The sequence below is a fragment of the Macrotis lagotis genome, chromosome 1 (assembly GCF_037893015.1).
Source record: "Macrotis lagotis isolate mMagLag1 chromosome 1, bilby.v1.9.chrom.fasta, whole genome shotgun sequence".
Taxonomy (NCBI): domain Eukaryota; kingdom Metazoa; phylum Chordata; class Mammalia; order Peramelemorphia; family Peramelidae; genus Macrotis; species Macrotis lagotis.
This window is the reverse complement of record NC_133658.1, coordinates 103,737,756-103,763,245: the sequence shown is the minus strand read 5'-3', so window position 1 is coordinate 103,763,245 and position 25,490 is coordinate 103,737,756. Positions and strand designations below refer to the sequence as shown.

The 25,490-nt window shown below is 35.2% G+C and overlaps 1 protein-coding gene across 23 annotated transcripts in view; it reads left to right on the top strand.

The window, feature by feature from the left end:
• The window catches only part of NRXN1 (neurexin 1), a 1,421,526-nt gene that overhangs the window by 528,880 nt on the left and 867,156 nt on the right, over positions 1-25,490 (top strand). For 11 of the 23 annotated variants that reach the window (XM_074205787.1, XM_074205768.1, XM_074205895.1 and 8 more), the window contains 3 exons: positions 7,003-7,304; positions 9,401-9,445; positions 10,514-10,675. In XM_074205787.1, coding sequence (XP_074061888.1) covers positions 7,003-7,304; positions 9,401-9,445; positions 10,514-10,675 — 509 coding nt within the window. The remainder of the gene's footprint in view (positions 1-7,002; positions 7,305-9,400; positions 9,446-10,513; positions 10,676-25,490) is intronic. The other 12 variants (XM_074205861.1, XM_074205835.1, XM_074205821.1 and 9 more) reach the window with 2 other exon arrangements.

Here is a 25,490-nt window from a genome sequence, read left to right as displayed (position 1 = left end):
TATAGGAACAATTCAGTGGTCATCATATAATCATGTAGAGTGTGTGTTACCTTAAAATAAATTGGTACAGAGGCAATCCCATGTTTAAATTCATTCCCGAACATTTCCAAAATGAGGATCAGTCATAAACATAGGATTTCCATAAATCTTCTCTGCACAAATTTGTGCTGTTAGCATTTATTCCTCTATTAAATATTCATTCATTGAGATTCACAGAACTCATACATTCTGCTTCATAGGGCAGTGACTCTTTGGTAAGCTTCTCATTTTTCTGAAGGTGTTATTTTGCTGAATCTATCCTTCTGTTTTGCCCAGTTTGAAACATGTTAGAGTTCAATACATTTGACCACTGTTGTGGTTTTGTATTTTGCATGCTATATCTGGGACTACTATTCAAGGCAGGTCCAAAAGTGCCAATACTGTAAATTTGGCAAATCATAGTGTATTTAGCCATAAATCTCACTTCATATGCCTGTACTTATGAGGGCTGTACTGGCCATCAGCCCAGGCAGTCACAGCAGGTACCTGTCTGTTTTCCAATACCTGTGGTGATTTAAACAAATGCAAATTGATGCAAAATAGAGCTATGAAGGTAGGCCACTGGAGGTTTTGAACTTGTCATTCTTGGTATTTTGGAAAATGTGGTCAGTTACAAAATTCATTTAAAGAACTCCTTTTCTCATTCATTTTGGGCCACTAATTTAGATTTCCATTGCCAACCAAGAGCAAAATAAAGACATCTGAGAAATAAGGGGATTAAAATCCCTAGTAGTAGTAGTAGAACTTCTTACCTAAGTTATCCTCTTGTTTTATCTGGCTGGCATGAATATCAAGGTTGAAACTGAATTGGGACACTTAGTTTCTAGATATATTTTTGTAAAGGATCAAGAGAGTGACTTGAATTCCTGCGGGATACATTGCCTCTAGAACTTGGTGTCTCCCTTGAAATAAGAATAGATCTCAGAACTCTAAGATGTATTTTGTACTCAGATCATATCTGAAGTTAAAGCCATTATCCCAATATGAGGTCTGGACTGAAGACTAAGAAAAAGGTGAATTATGTGCCCTTTGTTATATATATATATATATATATATATATATATATATTTGGTGAAGAAGTACTATCTGCCTGCCACAGGAGGTAGACGTGACATTGGCTACTAATTAGGGAAATCCCTAGCTAAGTCGAAGGGTAATCTTTGCCAGTGGCAAAGAAGGTAATGCTGTAGAAGGTAGAGAAAAAAGTGCAATCCAGAGGTCAGATCAAGGCTTTATATTAGACTGACTTTGAGCCTTTTCTATTCTGCTATCCTTTATGGGAAGAGATTTAGCAATTTATTAATCACTTAACCTTTATGAATGTCCTATATTCCAAGCATTTTTCTGAGTACTAGGGAATGAGAATAATTGAATGGAAGAGACTTTGCTTTTTGGAGTATATTATGGAAAACAATATGTGTACATTTATTTATAGAAAAAAACTAGAGCAGGGTAATTTGTAATGATAGACACTAACAGCTGGGATAATCAGGAAAGATTAAATATAAAAGTTGATACTTGAGTGAGCTTGAAGAAAACTAGAAATTGTAAGAGGTAGCACTGAGGATGGAAAATATTACAAGTAGGTGGAAAGTAACAGAAGCAAAAGCAGAGAGAATATGTCATGTAAGTATGATTAAGACTTCTCATTAATTTTTTTATATGACCCAGTACCATTTATCAAATATGTATTCATTAAAATTAATTGATGATGATAATAGTTTCATTTAAGATCCCATTGTTCATCCCACCTGAGCCACCTGGGCCTGGAAAAAAAGTGTCTAAAATATTGTTAAATTTTTGCCTGTTTTACTCTCCATAAAATAAAAATGGAAATTAATACCACCTAATAGTGCACCAAGATGAGGAAAATAGGATCTTAAAATCAAGAACATACTAAAATTGACCATAATAAAAATTGTCCTTCAATTTTTGATGACCATACCAACCAAGTTAATGGTAAAAATCACTTGCACAATATGTTTTTTAGAGTGAAGGGTATGTATGTTGTGTAAAGATATGATCTGATTAGATAGAAACCAGGACTTCTGGTGATGGTTTGGAAGCTATGGAACTCCCTTAGCCTTTGAATATGCTTTCTCCTCCTATATCAGTGAGGCACCTTGTTGCCCCAGAAATTCCAGACAATGTGATATTTGGTGACAAAATAGTGATACATATTATTGGAGACACTGTGATGTTTCAGCAGTATTGGGCTGTGGCAACATAGTTAATCCAAACCTGTCTCTCAGTGTTCTAATGGTTGGTTCAGTCTTTCCTCTTAGACCTCCAACCATAGTTCCCCACCCCCCAAACCCAATAACTTTGATCAGCTTCCAGGAAATCAAAATTGTTCATGAATAATAAATATTCCAAATTTTCAGATATAATATATCAATCAACTGATGTCTATTGAGTCCAAGCTAAACAGACAGAGTAAAGGAATAGAAGACATATTATGGGATCAAATTCCTGGCAAAGTAAGATATATTAATTGTTCTAGACGTTGAGATAGAGGGAGAAATTCAGAAGAATTTCTGCTTTCCCATTATATTTGTCATAGAAGACTCTCTTTTCTGATGACCTATACAGTTTCCTTATCCTTTATATAATTTTTCTAATCCCCATAATGAAGTGCCTAACCTCAAAATCATTATTGCAATACAAACTTTTTTGTTAATTGATATAATTTATTTATTTAAATTAAAAATTACTTGGATTCTATAAAGATATCTTGTATTAACTTATTATATGGTTAGTTTGCCAACACTTGACTCAAAATACTACAGAATTGTTTCCCATACCCATCAACCCCCACTGTCCATTTTAATTCCTGTTTGTTTCTTTTTTGTTGTTTTTTAAAATACGGAGGAAGGAAGGGGAGACTGCATTTAAACAGTACCTTGGGACTGTGATAAACACTTTCTGAATACTATCTCATCTGATCCTCACAATGTTGAGAGAAATAGAGACAGAGACAAAAATAAGACACACACACACACACACACACAGAGAGAGAGAGAGAGAGAGAGAGAGAGAGAGAGAGAGAGAGAGAGAGAGGTCATTACCCTGACATTTTACAGTTGAGGAAATCAATGCAAACAGGTTAAGTGTTGTTTGAGTTACTATTGAAGTCAGGTCTCCCCAACTACAGACTGTCACCTATTTTGCCACTCATATATTCATAAACAAACATTTCCAATCGTTCTCATTCCACAAGAGATTACTTGTAACAAATTAAGCAAAACCATGAAGACAGTGATTTCATTTAAAAGTATATTCAGGGGTGGCTAGGTGGCATAGTGGATAAAGCACCGGCCTTGGAGTCAGGAGTACCTGGGTTCAAATCCGGTCTCAGACACTTAATAATTACCTAGCTGTGTGGCCTTGGGCAAGTCACTTAACCCCATTTGCCTTGCAAAAACCTAAAAAAAAAAGTATATTCAACATGCCTACCTCACTATTTTAAATGTTTTTTAAATTAATATTAGCCTATTTTCTCTTGCCTTTCTCAAAATAGAAAAGAGAACATTTCTCATAAAAAGATCAATCTTGTTTCCTTTTGGGTTTCTCTTTTTAAAAAAAAACACATTTTTTGGGAACAGCTAGCTGGTGTGGGATAGAGTACCGGCCCTGGAGTCAGGAGTACCTGAGTTCAAATTCTGCCTCAGACACTTAATAATCACCTAGCTGTGTGGCCTTGGGCAAGCCACTTAACTCCATTGCTTTGACCTTAAAAAAATTGTCTTTTCATTGCTGTTTTTGTGCGTTTGCACATGTGTATGCATATATGTGTGTTAGCATAATTACACATGAGTGTTTTCTGCTCAGGTTATGGCCTAATTATTCTAATTTAACAATGTCATAAATGTAATTTATGCAGTCAAATAATTATTTACAATGTACAAAAATCTACAGATTTGAAATTGCTTTTGTTTTCCTTTGTTCATTTGTGTACATCAGTGGTATAGAGAAAGGGGTTTAATGTCTGGAATTACAAGGCCTACTTTGGAATTCCAGTTTTATTATTCACCTACTGTGTGACTTTGGGTGTGACACTTCATCTCCATACCTCAGTTTCTTCATCTATAAATGAGAAAGTGAAATTAAATAATTGGAAAAGCCTCTCCTTAGTTTAAATCTATGATCAGCATCCTTTTATTGCAGGAATCTTAAAATTGAAAGCAATTTTCAAATGTCAGAAAAAGTAATAAAAATAAGACTTCTGTTGACGACATAAATTAGACAATAAAACAATAATTAAACCTTAAATCTACATCTGTGCACAGAAACAGAATTTTAAGCAAAGCCACTTTCATTTAACATTGATTCATTAGACACGATCCCTTTGAAGTGCTTCAGACTTCAGAAAGGTTAATATAGAGAAACAATTTCCCTCATCATATGTGAAGGGAAGTGAACCAACATCCTATTTATTGGACCAAACTTAAAAGCATAATCTCTAGAACTCAAGGTCGTTTCTATGCCATGATCAAATATACACATAAATAACACATATATGTGTATATTTACATCCATAAATATCGAACAGATTCCAGTACATATTCTCTAAAGAGAAAAATGCCCATCCTCTATTTTCTCCTATATTCCTACAAATCACATAAATACATCATATGTGATTTGGAATATTCTCTATTCATATTTTACACTGTGTAAGAGTAAAGAGTATATGCTATTTCAACATTCAATTCTGACCTCAGCCATTTACTAGCTATTGTGATCCTGAGCCAGTCACAACTTTTGCTTACCTTGTTTAAAACAGCTGTAAATTGGGGATAATAATAGCAAGCTGTCAGGTTGGTGTGAGGCTAAACTAGGAAAATAAACATAAAGTGCTTCAAAAGCTACTACATGCATTCTAGCTATTGTCCTTATTCTTACTGATAAACATATGGATTAATATGTATCAAAAGAAGCAGAGATACACATATATAGTAGATAATGCATACAGGTTATCCCAAAAGGTTAAGTTTAAGCTTTAAATCCTTGCACTAAGACTTTTCAGGTACATAATTAACATAGGAATATATTGTAGAGAAGCTAATTTACAAATAAGAATATATTATATGCATTATATTACAATAAGAATATATTATATGCATTAAAATAGGATTTTAATTATATTATATATATGTGTGTTTCAGAGTAAGGATATAGATTATATATAGATATAAGTATAGTAAAGTATAAATATATTATCTGATCATGGCATGGACATGAAACTCTTCTCTAGAGATTATATCTTCAAGTATGACACTGATAACAGGATGTGTCATTGTTGCTTATTCCAGAAAGGCTCATCACTACAAGCTGACTTCCATCAAATAAATTCTTTGACAAACCATTTTCTTAGAAGTTCTCTCTGCCACTATGCCCCATTTTAAGTCAAATATCATAATTCATGACAAGGTTTCATGATTTGTGCATGTTCACTCTATTATCTGGAAGTTTAACCAGGAGTGGAAGCAGGCTCTCCTAATGCCCTATGCACCTCAGCATTTTTCTCGTATGACAATGACTATAGAGATTAATCAATCAATCAGTATACATCGATTAAACTACTATATGTTGGGCACTGTGATTATACAGATTTCTTGGTGTTACAATGCTGTATTTAGCAACAAGAAGTTAAAAAGTATCACTTTGGATTAATTATCCTGTTGTTCAAAAGCAAGGTATCTTTTCTCTTTGTTCAAGATTCTAAAGCACAATCCTGTGCCAAGATTTGAGTAGCGACAGAGCAGGGCTTCATCAGGCAGCACTGCAAATAAGTGTCCAAGAACTCACATGCAGGAGATATCTAAAATAACGGCAGTAAATAGATCAAGTCTACGGAATAACAAAAAGTGTGAAAGATTTAGATTCCAGGAAATCAAGTAGTTTAAGATAGAAACAGGAGAAAGTCAGCAAAAACGCTGACTGTAGGTGTATAGGGACATCCTGGTAGATAATTAATCATAGCCAAAAGGATAATTAAGAACTTGCAAATTCATGCTGCTTCTAATTTGTGGTGGGTTCTAGTTTGCTTCGGAGGGTATGGTATATGCTGTGGACAATGCCGCAATGTGAATCTCAAGAAATTTGTCCACACTCATTTCCTTTAGTAGATTCCTTTATTGCCGAGAAAGAGAGCTAGTATGCTTGCACAGTTCCTTTGAACAGTATGAAGGCAGAGACAAATCCTGTAAAAATTTTGTTTTATCTAGTTAGTAGTCTATGAGTACCACATGTTTGCTTTTGGGTTTGGAGAAGACTGAGTGGTGGAGAAAATGTTGAGACTTCATTTACATGACGATTCCCATGATGATATCCTATAATTCTTACCAGTCTCATAAAAGTTAGTGCCACCATCTGTTATTCCAAAGCTTGGGACAGAGTAAAAATATCCAACAGATTCCAGTATATATATTCTCTAAAGAGAAAAATGCCCATCCTCTAAAAGATATGATTTTTACCTTGAGTATCAAATTTGTCTTCTTCTTCCCTTCCCTATTTCCTCATCCTGCCAATTTGTTATGGGTGTTCAGTGGTGCAAATATTTGATTCTCCACTGGAAAGATCTTTGAATACAAATGACTCACTGGAAATTAAAATGGAACATAAATGCCACAGGCTGGATGCTACAAACACAGAGGAATCCACTGAAGCTAGCAGAGTAGAACCATCCAATATGTCTTGATAGTACCTGATATGCACCCTGGAGGGATCACATGGCTGAGCTTTCTTGTCAGAGCTCTCGTAGTGATACTTTAAATTTAATTAAATTTTCAAGAATGTCAATTTTCAGTCATTGTTGTTGATGGCTCAATATGTAAGATTCCTTAAAAATGCATGGCCATATATTACTATATATTTGATATGTCTGCTGACGTAAATATTAATTACTTAAAGAGTACGTTTGAGTCCTGCTGATCTAGACTTTTTTTTTCTGTCTTCTCCCAGGAAAAGAAGAATATATTGCGACCTTCAAGGGATCTGAGTACTTCTGCTATGACTTGTCCCAAAATCCCATACAAAGCAGCAGCGATGAAATAACCCTGTCATTTAAAACTCTTCAGAGGAATGGACTGATGCTTCACACAGGGAAATCAGCCGATTATGTCAATCTTGCCTTGAAAAATGGAGCCGTCTCCCTGGTCATTAATTTGGGATCAGGGGCCTTTGAAGCACTGGTGGAACCCGTGAACGGAAAGTTTAATGACAATGCCTGGCATGATGTGAAAGTAACCAGGAATCTGCGTCAGGTAACCGTACAATGGATAAGACTAACTGACTTTGCTTCCTGCTACAGCTGTCTGTGGGGTACCGTAAAAAACCTAACAACATGATACTAGACTTGGGGTTTTCACTTACAAATTAGCTTTTTAAAAAATTATTATTTCTGCCAAGATGGATCTCCCTGCCATACTTGAGCAGGGGCATATCTAGAAAGTTCTGGGGCCCAGAGGTTGTTTCATTTAGGGGATAATTGCAGTTTCCCTGGGGGCTTCAGGGATTGCTCAGTAATTTCTGAAATCTATTTTTTTTGTGATGTTGTATTTTTTGGTATTGTTGTTATTGTGGTTGTTGTTTTAACAGTTCCATGGGGATCATCACGAAGCATGCACATTGGGGTCATTGAAACTCAGTTCCTTTTTTGTAATCAGAGAACTGCTTTTATAAATGGCTAGGTTTGGAGGTGGGTGGTGTTGTGTGTTTTTCCCCCCTTTCTTTCACTTTTTCTTCATCCTCCAAATGGGGAAAAAAATCAGACCTCTTGTAGCATGAATGTGGGATCTTATATATGGCCCACATATGGGGAATTTTTCTTCCCCCCCTAAATTGAACCCCCAAATAAACCAGTGGCCTATTTAATTGTTTCATCTTTAATGATGTCCCCTAAATATATTAGATCCTAGAAAAACTATAAATTTCTTGATTTAACTATGGGATCTTATATACTGTATATTTATCTCACTGGCACAAAAATACAGTATATACCATATATAGTATATGATCAGATTAGCAATAACTGGTATGTTTATATATTGTTACACAATCATTTTTGGTTACAATTTGATATTTTACATATAAAGTGTATCATTTTGTTAAGTGTTGACAGTGACTATTTTCTGCCTCTTTTAAACTAATATCCTTTAACATATTTGTTGTTTCTCTAAACAGTTGCGGATTGACTGGATTATCTCTGGTTTTCCTTTACTAAAAACAGCCGACTGTTTCTGAGCTGTTAACTGTCTAACCTCTTTCTCTCCACTTCTTTAAAAAAAGAAAAAAAAAACAACCAAGGACTTAACTATGTGAAGCTAGGGAAACAAGAACATCTTTAGGGATACAGTGTTATTTTAGTGAAGGCAGAGAAGTCAACCCAAAGTGTTTTTGAGAGCCCCAAATGTCTTTAAAATGCCTTCTGTCACTGCATGGGTAGGGTCCCAGCATGCCTCATATTGCTCTGGGAGATTTCACAGCCAGTGAGGCAGTCATCGAAAAGATTCCCTACTGTTCCCATCTCTTTGGTTCTTATACTATTTCTCGGATACCAACCAAGAGATCCAAGATGCCACAAGAGAGAGAAGCAGCAAAGAGAAATGGGGTTGGGGGCACCAGCTTTCTAGATCTGCCTTTGCTCAGGTTACCCACCAAACAGTAAATTAGTAGTTCAAAGGAAAACTGCCCTTGTATGGCCGGGGTGCATGTGTGGCAGGACAGATATAAAATTCCATTATACTCATTCTGTGTGTCAGGATCTTTGCTTTGTTTCATTGCAGTAAACTGTGATCCTAAAGTCCATCAATAAGACCGAAAGAAGTTTTGGAGTTGAGGAAGATTCCTTGTGTATGCAGTAAAATTGAGTACTAGGGCATTGCCAAACGATTTCTACTGATTGCTGGGGAGGGAAGGTGGGGGAGGGGTCATTTGGGGTCTTAGGGCAAGTAGTGGTCAGCTGATGAGCTTTAGGTCTTTGGACCCCTCTAGTTATTTTTAAATATCTGTCAGTTATATTCAGTGGAAGGAGATTGGAGGGAACATTGCATTGCCATATGTCTGTTTCTGTTAAGGAGTGAGTTTATGAACTACAATCTCAGGACAAAATCTTACTGCTGTAACCTCTGTGGGAGGCCTATTTGTTAGTCTGCTTTTTTCTTGTAAGATTTTTTTGCCCTTTTTCTATGTTACTAACATGCTTAATAACTAACATGCCATTCATGGAATGTTTCATTCTACTAACCGTTACCTTAATCAAAAAATGTACTAACATGGTAGAGACCATCATATTTTTTAAGTAACAATCGTTATTCTGTTCACAGTTTTTAATTTCCTTTCTCCCCCCTTCTCCACAAAGCACTCAGGCATTGGACACGCTATGGTAAACAAACTACATTGTTCGGTAGATATCATTCTAATTGTTTCTTATTTTGGGTTTGCCGTGTGTTTTCTTTCTTTCTTTTAACTGTAGACATCATTAACAAAAGAGGAACTGCGGTTGGTACTCTTCTGCTTACTTTGGACTCCTTCTTTCCATCTGTTGTTGACCTCCTTATTTTTTTTCCTGTTCCTGTCAACTTCTGTTTTCCAACTCACCTGTAGGGGCATCGTTAACGTTTCGAACGTTTGCATCAAGCTGTGGTTAACAAGGGATAAGACTAAAATGGTGGCTGGCCCGAGTGACCGCAGGCTTAGCCAGTTTTTAACCATTCATAATGCATGGCATGGAAATTTGGTTTGGGAATGATGGAGATGCCACAACCATTCATCTTTCCGTCATCACAAAGCAGTTTTGTTTCTTTGGTTCTCCCTGTTTTCTTTCCTTTTCTTTTCTGAACTGTACTGTACCTCTAGCATGTGCACATCAGCGTGGGCCGATTCCACTGGTTGTTTTGCTTCCTTTTTTCCTTTGGCATGAAGGTAGACACTTGCATGCTAAATAGCTGCTGCTCAATAGTGCAAATAGTGATGTCGCTGGATATAGCTTGCGCCCTTTATGTTAACAAGGTGCACGTTGTGATTAGTCAATGACAGACAACTAAACTTTACTAATATGTACACCAGCAAAACTAACCTAGGAAGCATTTTACTAACACCATTTTTGTGTCTGCTAAATAACTTTTTAAGTTGCAAATAGGGACTATGCTGACACTAGTTCACTAATCAGCTAAGTCTTTAACTAGCTTAGATCTTGTAGGGATAGTTGACTAGAATCCAAGACTAAACCTCAAAACAGACATGAAAATGGGTTCCGTCATAGGTCTCCAAAAAACCAAACAAACAAACAAATAAATAAGAAAAAAATGAACCAAAAAAAAGCAAAAACAAAAAAACAAAAGCAAAAACAAAAACAAAAGTCAAAATACAAAAACAAAAACAAAAAACAAAAAAACACAAAACAGGCATACCCCAGGATTGCAGTATCTAGGTCTGAGTATAGCGTGTCCTTTCCCTGTGCTTTGTTATCTAGGTGACAATATCAGTGGATGGAATTCTTACCACAACGGGCTACACCCAAGAAGACTATACCATGCTGGGTTCTGATGACTTTTTCTATGTTGGAGGCAGTCCCAGCACAGCAGACCTCCCAGGGTCACCAGTCAGTAACAACTTTATGGGCTGCCTCAAGGAGGTAAATATCACCCATCACTCAAATTGTCATTGATTCATTATCCCATTATTGTAGGTACCAGAAATGAAAGAGTCTTTATTAAAGAATGCTTGACAAATGATGTTTCCTGAGGTCAATGTCACAACCTCAAAAGTTATTTAACACATTGCTTATGTGGGATTAAGGGGAGAGATATAGACTTGTTAAGAAAATGTGTGTGAATTCCTCCCTTCAGGAACTTGTATATAATTCATGATTATGATATTTGGCACAGCAAATGTCTTGGTTATGAAAGAAAAGAGAGTGAAGTGAGATAGCAGTATGAATGGTCAGCAAAATACTGGGCTCATTTTCACTAATATGCCTTAGGTAAAGCTGTTACTAAGCAGCACAGTGACTTCTAATAGTATTATTCTGCAAGGATAGGGAGGAGTGAGGAAGAAAGTAAAAAAGACAAGTTAGTACAAGATAGAAATTATGTAAAAATACCATTGAGGAATTTAATCATATTTATACATATACATATAGAATGACGAAAGTTAAGCTCTTAGTTATTTGCCTGCATGAGACTAGTTTGTGCCCCCCTTAAAAAAATCAGCTGCTAACTATCCTTTCCCTCACCTTTCAGAGTCAATGTTGATATATCCCTGATGAGTGTTGTTAGAGGGTGGGAAATGTAGCACTATAATATAAATTACTTTTAACGAATATTTGTCTTTTTCAATAGTCTTAATCCATTCAGACCTGTTTTCTCTTGTAGTTGCTAGAATAAGAGGGCCCTCTTTGATTGCGTGGTGAATATTTGACTATGTGTACTTTGACAGTCTCAAGTTTGGTAATTTTGAGCTTGTGGATGACTCTTGTTGCCATCTGTGTACAGTGAGGCTCATTCAGAGGGAAAATATTTCTACATGAATTTGAATCAGTTAGGGATGGGGGGGTACCCATGAACAACAAAAATATTGGTACAGATGCAATCAAAGCTGAAAACAGAAGTCTCCTGCCCTGAGTCATCTCTGCTATTTTATATTCATAATATTCTTTTCTGCTGTCTTATGAAAACTGTAGCTTTGTAAGAAACAACTCTGGAGATCTTCAAAATGGCTTAAGTTCAACAAAAACAAAACAGTTCATTTCTCTAATGCTATCTCTAGACACCTAGAGAGAAAAAAAATTCTATTCTATTCTAATTAAGAATTCCAGTCTGGATTATCTCCTTAGAGTCTACTATGGAGTGTGAGTGATGGATTTTTCATCAGATGACTAGGTTCTGATCATAGCTCTACCTATATGATCTTGACCAAGACTTAATCGTGTTTCCTTGCCTTCTAATTCTATGGACATATGTACTAGCATTGAGCTTGGTATTATAGAAGATAGTAAAAAGTAAACAGATCTGCACATGATAATGGATCATATCCTGAAGAAATTTGCATTATTTGGTAAGAAAAAAAATTAGCAACCTTAATTTAATCATAGAATATCAACTATGTACTGAAGGACTACATCATACAAGAAACACATTGAAGTTAATTTTCACAAGAATAATGCTTCAGTTTGACCTTATAGAAAGAGAAATAATTGTATGGGAAGAGAGGAATATAGTTTCCTTTGCATAAGAATGAATAAAGACTTGAGGAGATTGGACAGAAGGCATGGAGATACCATCAAAGAGGCTGTAACAAACTATCTAACTGAACAACTAAAATCACACCTAGCATATTTCTTTTTTCATCTTAACTTCTCATTGACTTGAATCCAGATATCTCATTTCTCTCTTATTTATCCATTTACACTAGCTATTAACATAGCAGTGGAAGGTCAAACTTGAATGGTGGAATGATGGAATGAGGGTACTGAGATGGAATAAAACTAGAACTTCCCACAGGAATGGCCTTAATGATAAATGAGAAGACACACCTTAATCTGCCACTAATACCACTAATTAATAGAATGATCTTGGGCAAATCACTTAACTTCCAGCATTTCAGTTATTTCAGTTGTTAAAAAATGGGACTCTGCCATGAAGTCTAAGAATTAATGATTTTGATGGGCCATACTTTCATTCTATGCATTATAAAAAACACATGCCATATCTTTCATTCTCAAAAAAAAAGTCTTTGAATCAGTCAACTGGATTTCCCAACACTGATGATTCCAATAGAACAAATTATAAACTATTATATAGAAACAAATGCTATTTCCCTGTCTCTACAATTTAAACTATTATATAACTGGCTTGACCAAAATAATCCTAAATCCATTCTGTTAATATGTGTAGACATAGCCTTTGTTGACCATGGTCTTTAATCATTTTTTGTTATTCATCGCTTTGTCTAGTCACTTATTAACTCTCGAAGGCTTACAAGTAAAAGATAGACCTAGCAAGGACAAAGAAATGTGCTTTATTAGCAAAGAACACCGGGTTGACAATTTCAGAGATCACACAATAAAATACTTCTGTGTCCTCTGTAAATTTAGGATTAAAAAAAAAGAAGAAAAGAATGAAACCACTCCTCTTTATTGACCATGCACATTCAATTTTTCTCTCTCATCAGCTCTGCCAAATGTTAGCAACCAGCTCCACCTATTTTCTCTTTGACTTTTGTAATTGGCTTCATGTAATCCCTGTTGTCCTGACAAGGTTAGTGATAGCAGTTGCAATTGTCCAATAGATCAAAACATGGGACAACTTCAGAGCTCTTTGATCTTGAGCAATTTCCACCCTTGTCTGAGTTTAATCTATTTAAACTCTTTCCTGACTTAAAGCCTAAGCATGGAATGAAGTCTCAATAAAGTATCACAGATTTGAAATTCAACCATATTCATTCAGTTGTATGAGCTTTGTAAAGTTATTGAAGCAAAAGAAAGGGAAGAGATATCTGATTTTTTTTTAAAGGAAAAAGGTTTCTATGACATGAACTTTATAACAAAGCATGAGTAATTCTGATATCATCTCTCCTAGCTTACACAGTTAAAAATCAAGTCTGTTTTGGGGTGAATCCAGCTTTAGCTTTTTTTCCTTGAATTCCAATTAGGACATATTCCAGAATCTGTGAAAAGTGCCTTTTGACTTCCAGTGAACCAGCAAATACATTCATTTTCAGGTTATGAGAGTCTATGTCGTATTCCCATTTGATTTTCACTCTGAAAATGATTTCTGAACTTTTTAGGAGATTTTTCTAACAAGTCTTATCTAAGGAGAAGCTGACTTATGGAGAAAAGAGCAAAGGCATTAGAATCAAAGTGGATCAGGTCCTGAATCCTTCTACTTTTTTCTTCCTATGTGACTCTGGTTAAGTCATACTCTCTTAAGTCTCACTCAGCTTCCTCATTTCTGAGGAAGCCATGAGACTACATGGCCTCTGCATTTCCTTCCAGATCGATGTCTCCCAATCATTGGTAATTTAATATGTGGTTCTTTTTCATTGTAAAAAGGTAGTAATCTTTTCATATTGGGATAGAACTACGGTATAATAGAAGCAGAAGTAGCCTGAGAATCAGAAGACCTGAGTTTGAATTTGTCTTTGCAACCTACTTAAAAAAAAATCACTTCATCACTAGGACTCCAATTCTCTGCCTCAGAGGAACTTACTGGGGAGAGGGGGGAGCAATATATAAATAGATAAATAAATATGAGATAAATTGAAGAGAAGAAACTAATAATTAGGAATATTGGTAAAGTTGAGTTAAAACCTGAATAAATCATATAAGTCTGAAAATTTCCCTAGCTTTTAATTTAATCAACAATGTTTAGAAAAGTTTTGTCTTATATGTCTTCATTTACATTGAGAATCCATTGACTTTGAGAATTATTTTAGAAAACAAAAGTCAATCACCATTAGTTTCCTTGCTCATTATTGGAAACTATGAATCTTAAGCTCCCAATGGAAGGTGTTCTAGACTTTTTGTTTAAAAATGATTTCTTCTTATCTTCTTATCTTTAAAGTGATTTTAATGAAGCTTTATGGGAAAACTAAACAATGAACTAGATCATGAATGATATTTACCTAATAAATTACCTCATTTTTCAGTAAACATTATATTTAGAGCTCTCTAGGATATCAAAGAAAAGGAAGCCCATCTTTTTAGGTGCTTGCAAACTAGTGAGGAAGAGATGGCATTATAATGATCACTAACATTTATATGATGCTGTGATTCTTCACAGTGCAATACATAGATCTCATTTTATCTTCACAATAATCCTAAATATTATCTCCATTTTCCAGATGAGGAAATCGAATTTGATGGGGATGAAATGACTTGCCCAGGGTTGCACAACTATTGACTGAGGCAGGATTTTCATTCAGGTCTTTAACATTCTATCCAGATTGGCACCTAGCTGCTTCATAGATATGTACATTTGACTTCAATTATTTTTGAAAGGTTTTTATTTTTTATTTTCTGTACAAAACAATATAATTGATTAATATGTACTCACCAGGATTTTTTAAAGGCATCTCCAAATCTAGGTTAAAATAATCCTCATCATGTGTTCCAGCACAACACTATTAACTGTTTAGAGGAGTAGAAAGATAGTTTGGCTTCATGGGTCTTCATAGGATGTTGCCCATCAGTAAGGGATGTTTTGCCAGTTCATTCATCTTCACTTGAAAAAGACAACTTTGTCCACTATTCATTTCTTTATCCCATTGTGTACCCCTATAGTTGAAATTCGAAATTTGAAATCTGTATTTTACCCTTTTGAGGCGAACATTCTTTTACATTCTTTGTACGTGGGAAAAACAAACTCAGGAGGTGGGAAAGCATTTCATTTTTCAATAAAAAGTAACCCTGAAAAGTCTTGGTTGGAGGCCAGTTTTGAACCATATGTGCTCACCTAGGTTTTTTGAAACAGTCATTTGAGTGCAGAAGTTGTCTGTGAGAGGTAATTTTCTATCCTGTCTTATAAGGTTGCTTGGAATGATACTGAAGAGTAGTTCTAGGGGGAAAAATAAGTGAATTGCTAAAGGGAATTAAATCCCTACTGAAAATTTCATCAACCTAATTAGATCAGCACAGCCTTTAATTACACTTATAAACTTTTCACACAAGATTTTCAATCTGCTGAAGGGTGGATGCTCTTCTATGCAGTGATCAAATAGTAGAAGCACATCTCTCTGGAAGAGAGAAGCAAATTCTTTCATAGGTGACATACTTGTCAGAGATGTGCCCTCATCATCATAATTGCCCTGGGTTCCGGTCAAGGCTAATTTGGGACAATTTTTTATGGTTTTGTGATCAATGTCACCTAAAAGTTCCCCCTTTAGTGACATCTCAAGCCTTTGGTCTTGGTACCCAGTTAGGCTAAGGGAAATTTGTGATATTTGTCTTGTTCTCTCCTGTTCGCTGTTTTTAGAGCCATACTAATTACCAGTCTTTTTTTACATTCACATTAATAACTAGAATTTTAGGCCAATGTGCCTAATACATTTAGACATATATCTCATGAAAGTATTGGTCAATAAGAATTTATTAAGCACCTACAATGTATTAGACACTATTCACTGAGGGTATAAAGAAAGCCAAAAACATGTGGGTTGGAAATTTTAGTCTCCTATAAATATTCAACTAATATTCTTTAGAATTAGCCATCAGATCTGTTAGACATTTACCAATTACATATATGTGAAGGAGAGACTATCCATGAAAACACAGAATGTAAACAATCGATACCAACCAATACAATACTGGCCAGCCTTGAACACCTCATTCTTCAAGACTTTCTCTTCAAGACATCTCGATGTCACTGGGATACTTTGACATAGATATTCCCTTCCAGTATAATTTATCTTCCCTTCCTCACCCAATCATTTCTTCATTTATTCAAATAACATTATTTTTTGTTATCCCACCTCTTTAGAGCTAGCTATCAGATCTGTCAATATTATGACCTAACTTATCTGATGAACTTCCTACTAATGGCTGAGGGATAAAGATCTCCCTTTGCTCAGCCGGTAGATAACATAATTGAAAATGTTTAAATGGCTTTCTCAAGATGATACTCTTGCCTTTGTTTTTATTTTAATATTTTAAATCAGGGAGAAGGAGAGTGTGAAACCCTGAATGGATATTGGTCACCACTCAGATCAATGTATGTAGGCAGACTTGGTCTAATAATGGACTGTGCTTGAAGTTCACAGCTAATAGGAGAGGTGGGGGAAAGAAAAGGGAAAATTAGCGATGATAATGTCTTTTATTTTCTAGTTGAAATAGAAATTATACTAGAGAGGAGAGAATAGGACCATCTGAGTGATTTCTAAAGTTGGTGTTGTACATAGACTTAAGTGTATACAAACAAATGTATGTATATATTTATCTATATATAAACATATATATTTATATATACATATATATAAGATTGTATATATATATACATACATATAAAACATCTATCACTCCAGTTTTTACTGAAGGGGAGAACACAGATAAGGATTGTATTCATTGTATCCATAGTCAATAGTTTCTTCAGATTGGGGTTGGACTAAGAGCCCACTGAGGTTCCTCCAACTCTTCAAAAATCTGTTATTTAATGATTTACTAATCCCTTAGAGCATTAAGATATATAAGTAAGAAGACTATATTTAGATTTAAAGGTCCTGAGATCAAATTCTAGTAATGACAACTATATTCTGAATTTAAGCAAGTCACTAAAACTTTCTAACCTCTGCTTCTTTAGCTGTCAAAATGAGAAGGTAGGACTAGATGACTTCTGAAGTCCATATGAACACTTCTTTCATGATTCTTCTTCCTCTAAAAATTAAGACATTCACACATCCAATCATTCCAATCCCCTGAACTTTATAACCTCACTTTTAGGAAATACTGCCTCTTTCAGACAGAGCTTCCAGAATATTTTATATATAAGCTTGCATCTACTTCAACTAACATTTATTTCTTATATCAAATACAACATCAGGTAAGTACTGGGGAAAATATACTAAGGGGATAGAAATGTCACTGTACTCAAGACACTTATATTCTACTGAAGAGTATATACAGATGTGTAAATTTAAAAGAATCTGAGGAGTGAGAAGATAGGGGATAGTAGATAAATTGAGAAGTGAATGTAGCTAAGGAGTCTGAAGGATATAGATTAGAATAGAATGCCTTCTAAATAGAACAAAAGGACTGGATGACTATGGAGAAAAGAGATGGAATACTAAATTCAAAGAACAGCAAGAGCTTAGATGGAATATAATAGGTCATGTGAAAAAATGCAATAAATCTGGGAGTATAGATCAAGATTTAAAATTTTTCATGTGGGGAAAATCAAGTTTAAATGTCATCTACTAGATTGTGGAGGGGAGTCACCAGAAAGTAGCTGTAAAAACCTCTTTCATTACTTCATTTCTTTTCTTACCCAATTGCAGAAATTACAATGTTCTATAAAAAGAACAGTGAATCTGTAAATAAGAGGAACCTATCCCTCCTATTGCTTCCTTTCTTGCTTCCTCAATGCTAGTCTCTCACCCTCCCTGAATCTGACTTTTCTTATCTATTATATTGGAGATGGTAGAAGGTCCCTTTCTTTCATTCTTTCTCTCTGAATGGGGTGAGGATGGAGGTTATAGATGGAAATATTTGTGAATAAAGATTTCTTGAATTTCTTTTAAAATCTCGGGGTGGCTTGGTGGTGCAGTGGATAGAGCATCCGTACTGGAGTCAGGAATACCTGAGTTTGAATCTGGCCTCAGACATTTAATAATTACCTAGCTGTGTGGCCTTGGGTAAGCCACTTAACTCCATTTGCCTTGAAAAAACCTAAAAAACAGCTTTTAATATATTTTAATCTAAGAGACAATTAATCTTCTATCTAATAATTTTTACCTACTTTTGTATGGTTTCATTTTGTGGATCCCTTTGATAGTCTATTGAAGTCTATTGAAATATATTCCCAGAAAAATATTCATAAATGGATGAAATAAAATCTATAGGATGACATAGTAAATGAATTAAACTGAAATACAAACATATGTACATTTTATATTGTAAAAATATATGCCTGTGCTTTTAATATACACATAAACAAATATATACAAGGATATATATATATATATATACATATACACATATATACATATACATAAAGATTTAGAGACAGAGAAGTCAGTTAGTGAAAGAGAGCAAGAGAGAGAAAGAAAGAGAGAGAGAGAGAGAGAGAGAGAGAGAGAGAGAGAGAGAGAGAGAGGAGAGATGAATTTCATGGATCCCTAACATATTATGAAGGGTAAAAGCAGAGTTCTCCAGATCATGGGTAAAAGGTTAAAATATTCTCTCCCTTCCTAAACTTTTTTGAGTTAGTTTCATTTAGATATTAATATTTTTATATTCACTTATTTATTACAGTGCCCTCATATATCTCTGTGTGATATTATCGATGTAGGTCATATTATAAACAGAGCAGTGGATAAAATGCCAGGCCTGGAATCAGGAAAACTCACTTTCATCAGTTCAAATCTGACCTCAGACATTTAGCAATGGTGTGGCCCTGGGCAAAGTAATTTAACCCTGTTTAGCTTCGTTTCCTCATCTGTAAAATAGGTTGGACAAGGAAATCACAAATCATTTAGTATCTTTGCCAAGAAAATTCCAAAAGGCATCATGAAGAGTTGGACACGATTGAAAACAACTAAACAACAATTAATACTTTGTTTAGTCTCAGGCTTGATGCAGTTTGTTAATTACAAATTTTTTCTTCATATTTCTTTGACAAAAGAGTTTGATAAAAGTCTTTCATTACTGAAGTTATCAGCATCCATTTTTGATGGGACTTAGCATCTGTTTAGAAAAGGTTAGGATGAGGAAGAAAGGGGTGAGCAACAAGTTCATGAACCTATACCACTGGGACTCTGGTGTTTCCTTCAATAGAAGAGGAGGAAGGGAGGATTTAGGTAGGGGAAATCACAGAAGTGTGTCCTTTATTCTTGTAGAAGACCACGCATGTCAACAGGCAGGTGATGTCATTACATGCAAGTGAGTTGGATTTAAGTAAGGGGAGAGTGGTTGCATGCAAAGTCACCAGCCTTATTGTCTCCTCCAGAGCCTTCTGGAAGCAGTGACCAGACATGGTTCAGGAAGATTGGAGATGGCTCTGGATGCAGAGGGAGACCTTGGTCTTTTAAAGTTGGGTCTTTCCCAAATCACAAGTTGGCTGAGATAAAATGAACAAGTCATATTAGATGATTTCTTAAGTCCCTTTGTCTTTATATGATAATAATTAATTCTCAGATCCAAGAGCTAATGTATGGAAAGCACTTCGCCTTCCATATTAGAGTTTTCATAACTGCATATCCTGGAAAGATTCCAAAATATCTAGGGTGAGTTAAGGGGTCATTACTTGAAACCTGAAAGCCCATTCACAAAGCTAAAGGCATAGTCTCCACTTAGTACCAGAACAGATTCCTATACTACTTTAAAGTAGGAAAGATAATTTCTATAATTAGTGGTCATTGAAAAGACAAGTTTTAAGAGAATGACTCCCCATATGGCCTATATATACATTCATTTTAAGTGAAAAATCTTAAAACGAAGGACAAGAAATTTTTCTGTTCCACCCTTTGAGAATGTCTTATTTCAGAAGAGGTAAATGAAACCACTCGTTCTAGGGGGAGGAAATAATGAGCTCTGGTTTAGTTATATTGGGTTCAAGATTCTGGTGCAGACATCTGTGAGGATATATCCAGGAAGTAGTTGTCAGTGCAGATTGTAGTTCGGAAGAGATTAGAGATTTGGGAGTAATTTCATTAAAAATGCATTACTTGCTAATGTTTTATATATATATATACATATATATAAAACAAAGAACAAAAATTATATCTATATATATAATTTTTGTTCTTTTTTTGAATTGTGCTTTATAGTTCTGAATGTACATTCACATACATCATTTTATTGGAAACTCACCATTCTCTGAATGTAGGGTAGCTATTACCCAGAAAGATGCATTTTGAAACAAGATTTCAATTTTAATTCTAGCTCATTTTAACTTGGGTCATTTATACTATATGCAAGTACATCCATCCCCCAGGATTCCAGACTTAGAACTTTAAAAAAAAAAGACTCCAAAACCATCTAGTACAATCTGCTCATTTTATAGATAAGGGAACTGAAGTTTAGAGAATTACATTGACTTACCTATGATCAGATGGGCAAAAAGTACTGTAGCCAGGATTCTAGTCCTGGTCCCTAGACCCTAGGTCTCCAAATCCAGTGAATTTTCTTCTATATCATATGGGAAAAGGAAAGGACAGACTCAGTGATCTCCAGAACTTCTCTTCAAGCTGCAAATTCTAAGATCTCAATTTTAAAGGCAAGAAAAGTGGTATCAGAGAGGTTTAGTGACTAAATACTATTGTAAATTTGATTATTGTTTTGCTTTTATAGAAGGGAAATTAATATAGCTTCCCCAAATTCACAAAGTCAGTCTGTATCAAAAATGGGATTACAATCCAGGACTCCTGATTCCAGAATACACTAAACAAATGATCTTCTACTTCCTAGTTGCTATAATCAATGTCACCATATTCATCAATAGCTTCTAAGGACCAAGGAGAAAATTAAAAAAAAAACTATCACTTACTTGCCTTTACTATAGATTCCCATACATTCTTGACAATTTTGTTACTGATTAAAGATATCTTATTCTAGGAACTCACTCCATTTTAAAAGATTGCAGCCAACGACAATAGATTCAAAGCAATATGGTCCAGCAGGAAGGAATAGGCAGCATTTATTCTCACTAGGCCTCTGCTTCTTGGATATAAAATGAGGTTAGATTATCAAGGCATAGTGGATGGAATGATGGATGTGGAATCTCGAGTTCGAATTTTATTTCAGTGATGCAGCATTATATTTAGAGCACTGGACTTGGAATCAGGAATACTCCTCTTCCTGTAATCAAATATGACCTCAGATGCTTACTAGCTGGGTCCCTGGGCAAGTCACTTAACCCTGTTTGCCTTAATTTCCTCATCTGTAAAATGAACTAGAGAAGGAAATAGGAAACCACCCCAGTATCTTTGCCAAGAAAGCTTCAAATGGGTTCACCAAGAGCTGGATATAATTGAATAACAATAGCTACAAGCTGCATAGCCTTAGTTCTCCACCTGAAAAATGAGGACATGGGGTAGATGGCTTCAAAGGTCCCTGCAAGTTCTAAATTTATGATTTTTATGATCTTGACTACAAAATATTTGGTAATAAATCATTCTATTTACCTTCTGGCAAGTGGTGACAAAGTAGAGGTTTGGAATGAGAACTCTGTGGTCCCTTCCAGTTGTCTGTCCATCATCCTATGATACTTAGTAGTTGTCTGAGGTTCATAAAGGATAAGTGACTTTCCCAGAAGTCACTGTACACATATAGTTAGCAAATGTCAGAGGCTGGATTTGAACTCAGTACTTCCTAAACCCAAACCCAACATTCTCTTACTAAGAAGGGTGCCACTAGAATGCTGCCAGCTTATATTTATCCTTCTCTTCTCTTATACTATTTTCTCTTTCCTCCAATATTTTTGTTTCTAAATATCAAGGTAAAATAAATGTCAAGAGAAGCTTTGAAGGGGAAAAAGAAAGACACCGAATGATAAATGAAGTAAATGTGTGGAAGGAGGAAGGAACCAACCTAATCACATTCTCTTGGTAACAGTGGGAAATGATGGGCTGATTATATAAACCACAGGTGATTTTGGAATGTGTCCAAAGAGAGAGGACAAGGTGGAAAGAAAATTTAAAACCATGTCACAAGTGGGATTTCTTGAAGGAACTAATGATGTATAGCTTGGAAAACAGAAATCTCAGTAGGGCCACAGGGATAGCATTTGGATACCTGTCATATGGAAAAAAGGGATTAGTCTAATTTTTGTTGCTTTTGAGGACATAACTAAACATTACATAGAATTGGTTTCAAGGTTTGATATCATGAAAACACACACACACACACACACACACACACACACACACACACACACACAAACACCACTATACTTTTCCAACAATTTAATTTGTCCCAAAGTGTAATGACTTTGCTTAGGAGCTAGTGAGAGAATTGTCTGTGATCACATATGTTCAAGTGAATATTAGACGATAACTTTCCTGGGAAATTATAAAAGTAGAAGGTTATAGTAGAGTATAAGTTAGCTGGACCAAGTGTACTTTGAGGTGTCCCCTAACATGACTCCAAGCTTTTCAATTAACCTTTGGTGAGGTTTTTCCTCTTTCTCCTCACCAGTTGTCTCTCGTAATTTGTATCATAAAAAGAGTAACAGAGATGGGGAAGGTGGTATCTAAAGTTTGGAACAATTGTCCTGGTTTGCTATACTTAGAAATCCTTGGTTACATGTGTAGAGAAAGCATCCAATTTTAAATGAATTCCTCAAAGCATATCTTTCCCCTAGATACAAACCATTATTGCAGACATGGAGCAAATAAGTAATAAGTGGGTGGAAATTGGGAGCATGTCCATCTCCAATTCCAATGTGGGTACTGTGGAGGAGAAACTGTCAGCTGTCCTCTTGGATAGCAATCTGTCTCATCTGTTTAGCTCCCCCAAAACTGGACCTTGGCTAGCAGTGAATCTGTTGGCTCTCAGTCTTGGTCATTTCAATGGAAAGGTTCCTCATTCAGTTTTCCTATGACTTATTCTACGGCTTAGTTGCACAACACATATCTGATAACCTGATCCTATTTAAATAGTTGTAATTTCGAATTGCATTGCTCTTCACCCCCAATTTCAGAATACACTCTGTGCAATGGAGTCTGCATAATTTATCTTATTGGTATTCAGAAGTCTTTAGAAATCCTAGGGGGTTATACTATATGTGAAATTTGGTCTTCAAAGCCCAGACGACACCATAAAAGAGTTGCTTATTGCCTCTGCACTGAAATCTTGTTTTGGTGACCTTGATTAAATGGACCCATCTCTAGGTTCTCTTTTCTTAGCTGAACAAAAGGAGCTGTGGTACCTCTCTCACATAGCCTTGAGATAGAACTAGTTATTCCCTGAGTGTTGGAATTGACAGGATTTATTGAGAATAAAATGGAAAGCTGGCTGTCAAAGCACATTGAAAATATAGACCACTGCCTATAAACTAGAGATAGCTGACCTAGCTCATAAACCACGCTGACTTTAAAGAATATAAAGGAAAATTCTGAACTACACCCAAAAGATAATAAATATTTGGAATCCACTTTCCTTTTTCCTTTTGTTTTAAATGGTAAAATGGTGTATTCCTATCTATAGGACTTTTGACAGAACTACTTTATTTTCTTAGAAAATTGTTCCTTTGTGTGGTAATTGAAGCTCTTTCAGGAGAGACAGAAAAAATGAAAACTATTTAAAACAAATTAATTACTGCAAGCTGAAAAAAATCATTTCACCCTAACTACAGTAGCATGTATCTTTGACTAAACAAGATAATAAGAGCAATGAGATTTTTCATTAAAGGAGAAATATTTTATGCATGGACATTTTAGTGTATATGAAAGTAATACAGACTTTGACAGTAATTTATGACCCGGATAATTCAATTATTGCTCCCTATCTTGTGTATGTATGTATGTATATAGGGTGAAATTAATGCAGTTTTTTCTGTCATAATATGCCTCTTCCTGCACTACTATATAATTATATACAAGTAAATGTCATTCATATAATACAGTGCATATTTAGTTATTACTATCAGTTCTATAATCATAGAATTTATGGTTTAAAACATATGAGTCTTGCCAATGCTAGTAAAATGACTAGAATCAAGACCAGCCTATGAAATATGTAAAATTTGTCTGTTGATCTCCCTCTACCATCTTTCCTAGGGTCCACTTTAGTTGAGTTGTTATTGTCATGCTTCTCTGTAGGATATTCTTTACCATGCTCTGCTGCCCAGGGATGTACTACTGTCCCCAACCACTGAAACCAATCTGTCCTATAAATGAACTGCAAGTGCAATGCTTTGTTAAAAGCTAGATAAAATGGATTTTGAACATTCCATTTATCTACACATCTACAAACCTATCAATAACAGAAAATAAGGCTTTTCAGGCAGGCCAAGTTCTTGAAGAAGCCGTACTTGTTTTTTCTGATCACTCTTAGTTTTCTAGACTTTTCACTATCTACTCCCTTCATAATAATTCTAGAATTTTGTTAAAATTTTCTAGTGTGCATGTTATGGTTTTTTTTTACTTTTTTAATATTGTTATATTTTCCCTTTACATAATTGTGTCATCTTCTCCCTGACCTTCAAATCCACTGACAGGTAACTCAATAATTGAATATCTGAGTTTTGTAAGATGTATACAGATTCACCAAATTCTTATAGATATTTGCACACGTACAAATAAATAGAGAAAGAGACAGAGACACAGGTACACACACACACACACACACACACACACATTCATCTCTCTATCCACTATGGTTACCAACATTGCTACCCTCTGCCCTTTTTTGTTTGCTTTTTTCAGATTAGTTAAGCTATTAAACTTGGAAATCCAAGGTCCTCTTACTAACCTATTCTAACCTAACTCTCTAACTGGAAGATGCTGTTTTAAATTATTGAATAAATAGTCTGAAGTTTTTTCTATATTTTCCATGATCTCATGATAAAAGAATATTTATTACAATCCCCATTTCTATTTATCATGCTGAACTATGCAGGAAAAATAGGATTGACTATTTGGAAGAGGGAAAAAAGAACAAACAGATAAAAAGAAGAGAGGAAAGAAAGAATATATATGTATCGAAATTGGTTCATGTCCTAAATTAGCTTATGTAACACTTTACTGCTCAGCATTTTTAAAAACTGCACACCAAAAAACAAACAAAACCATAATGTAAT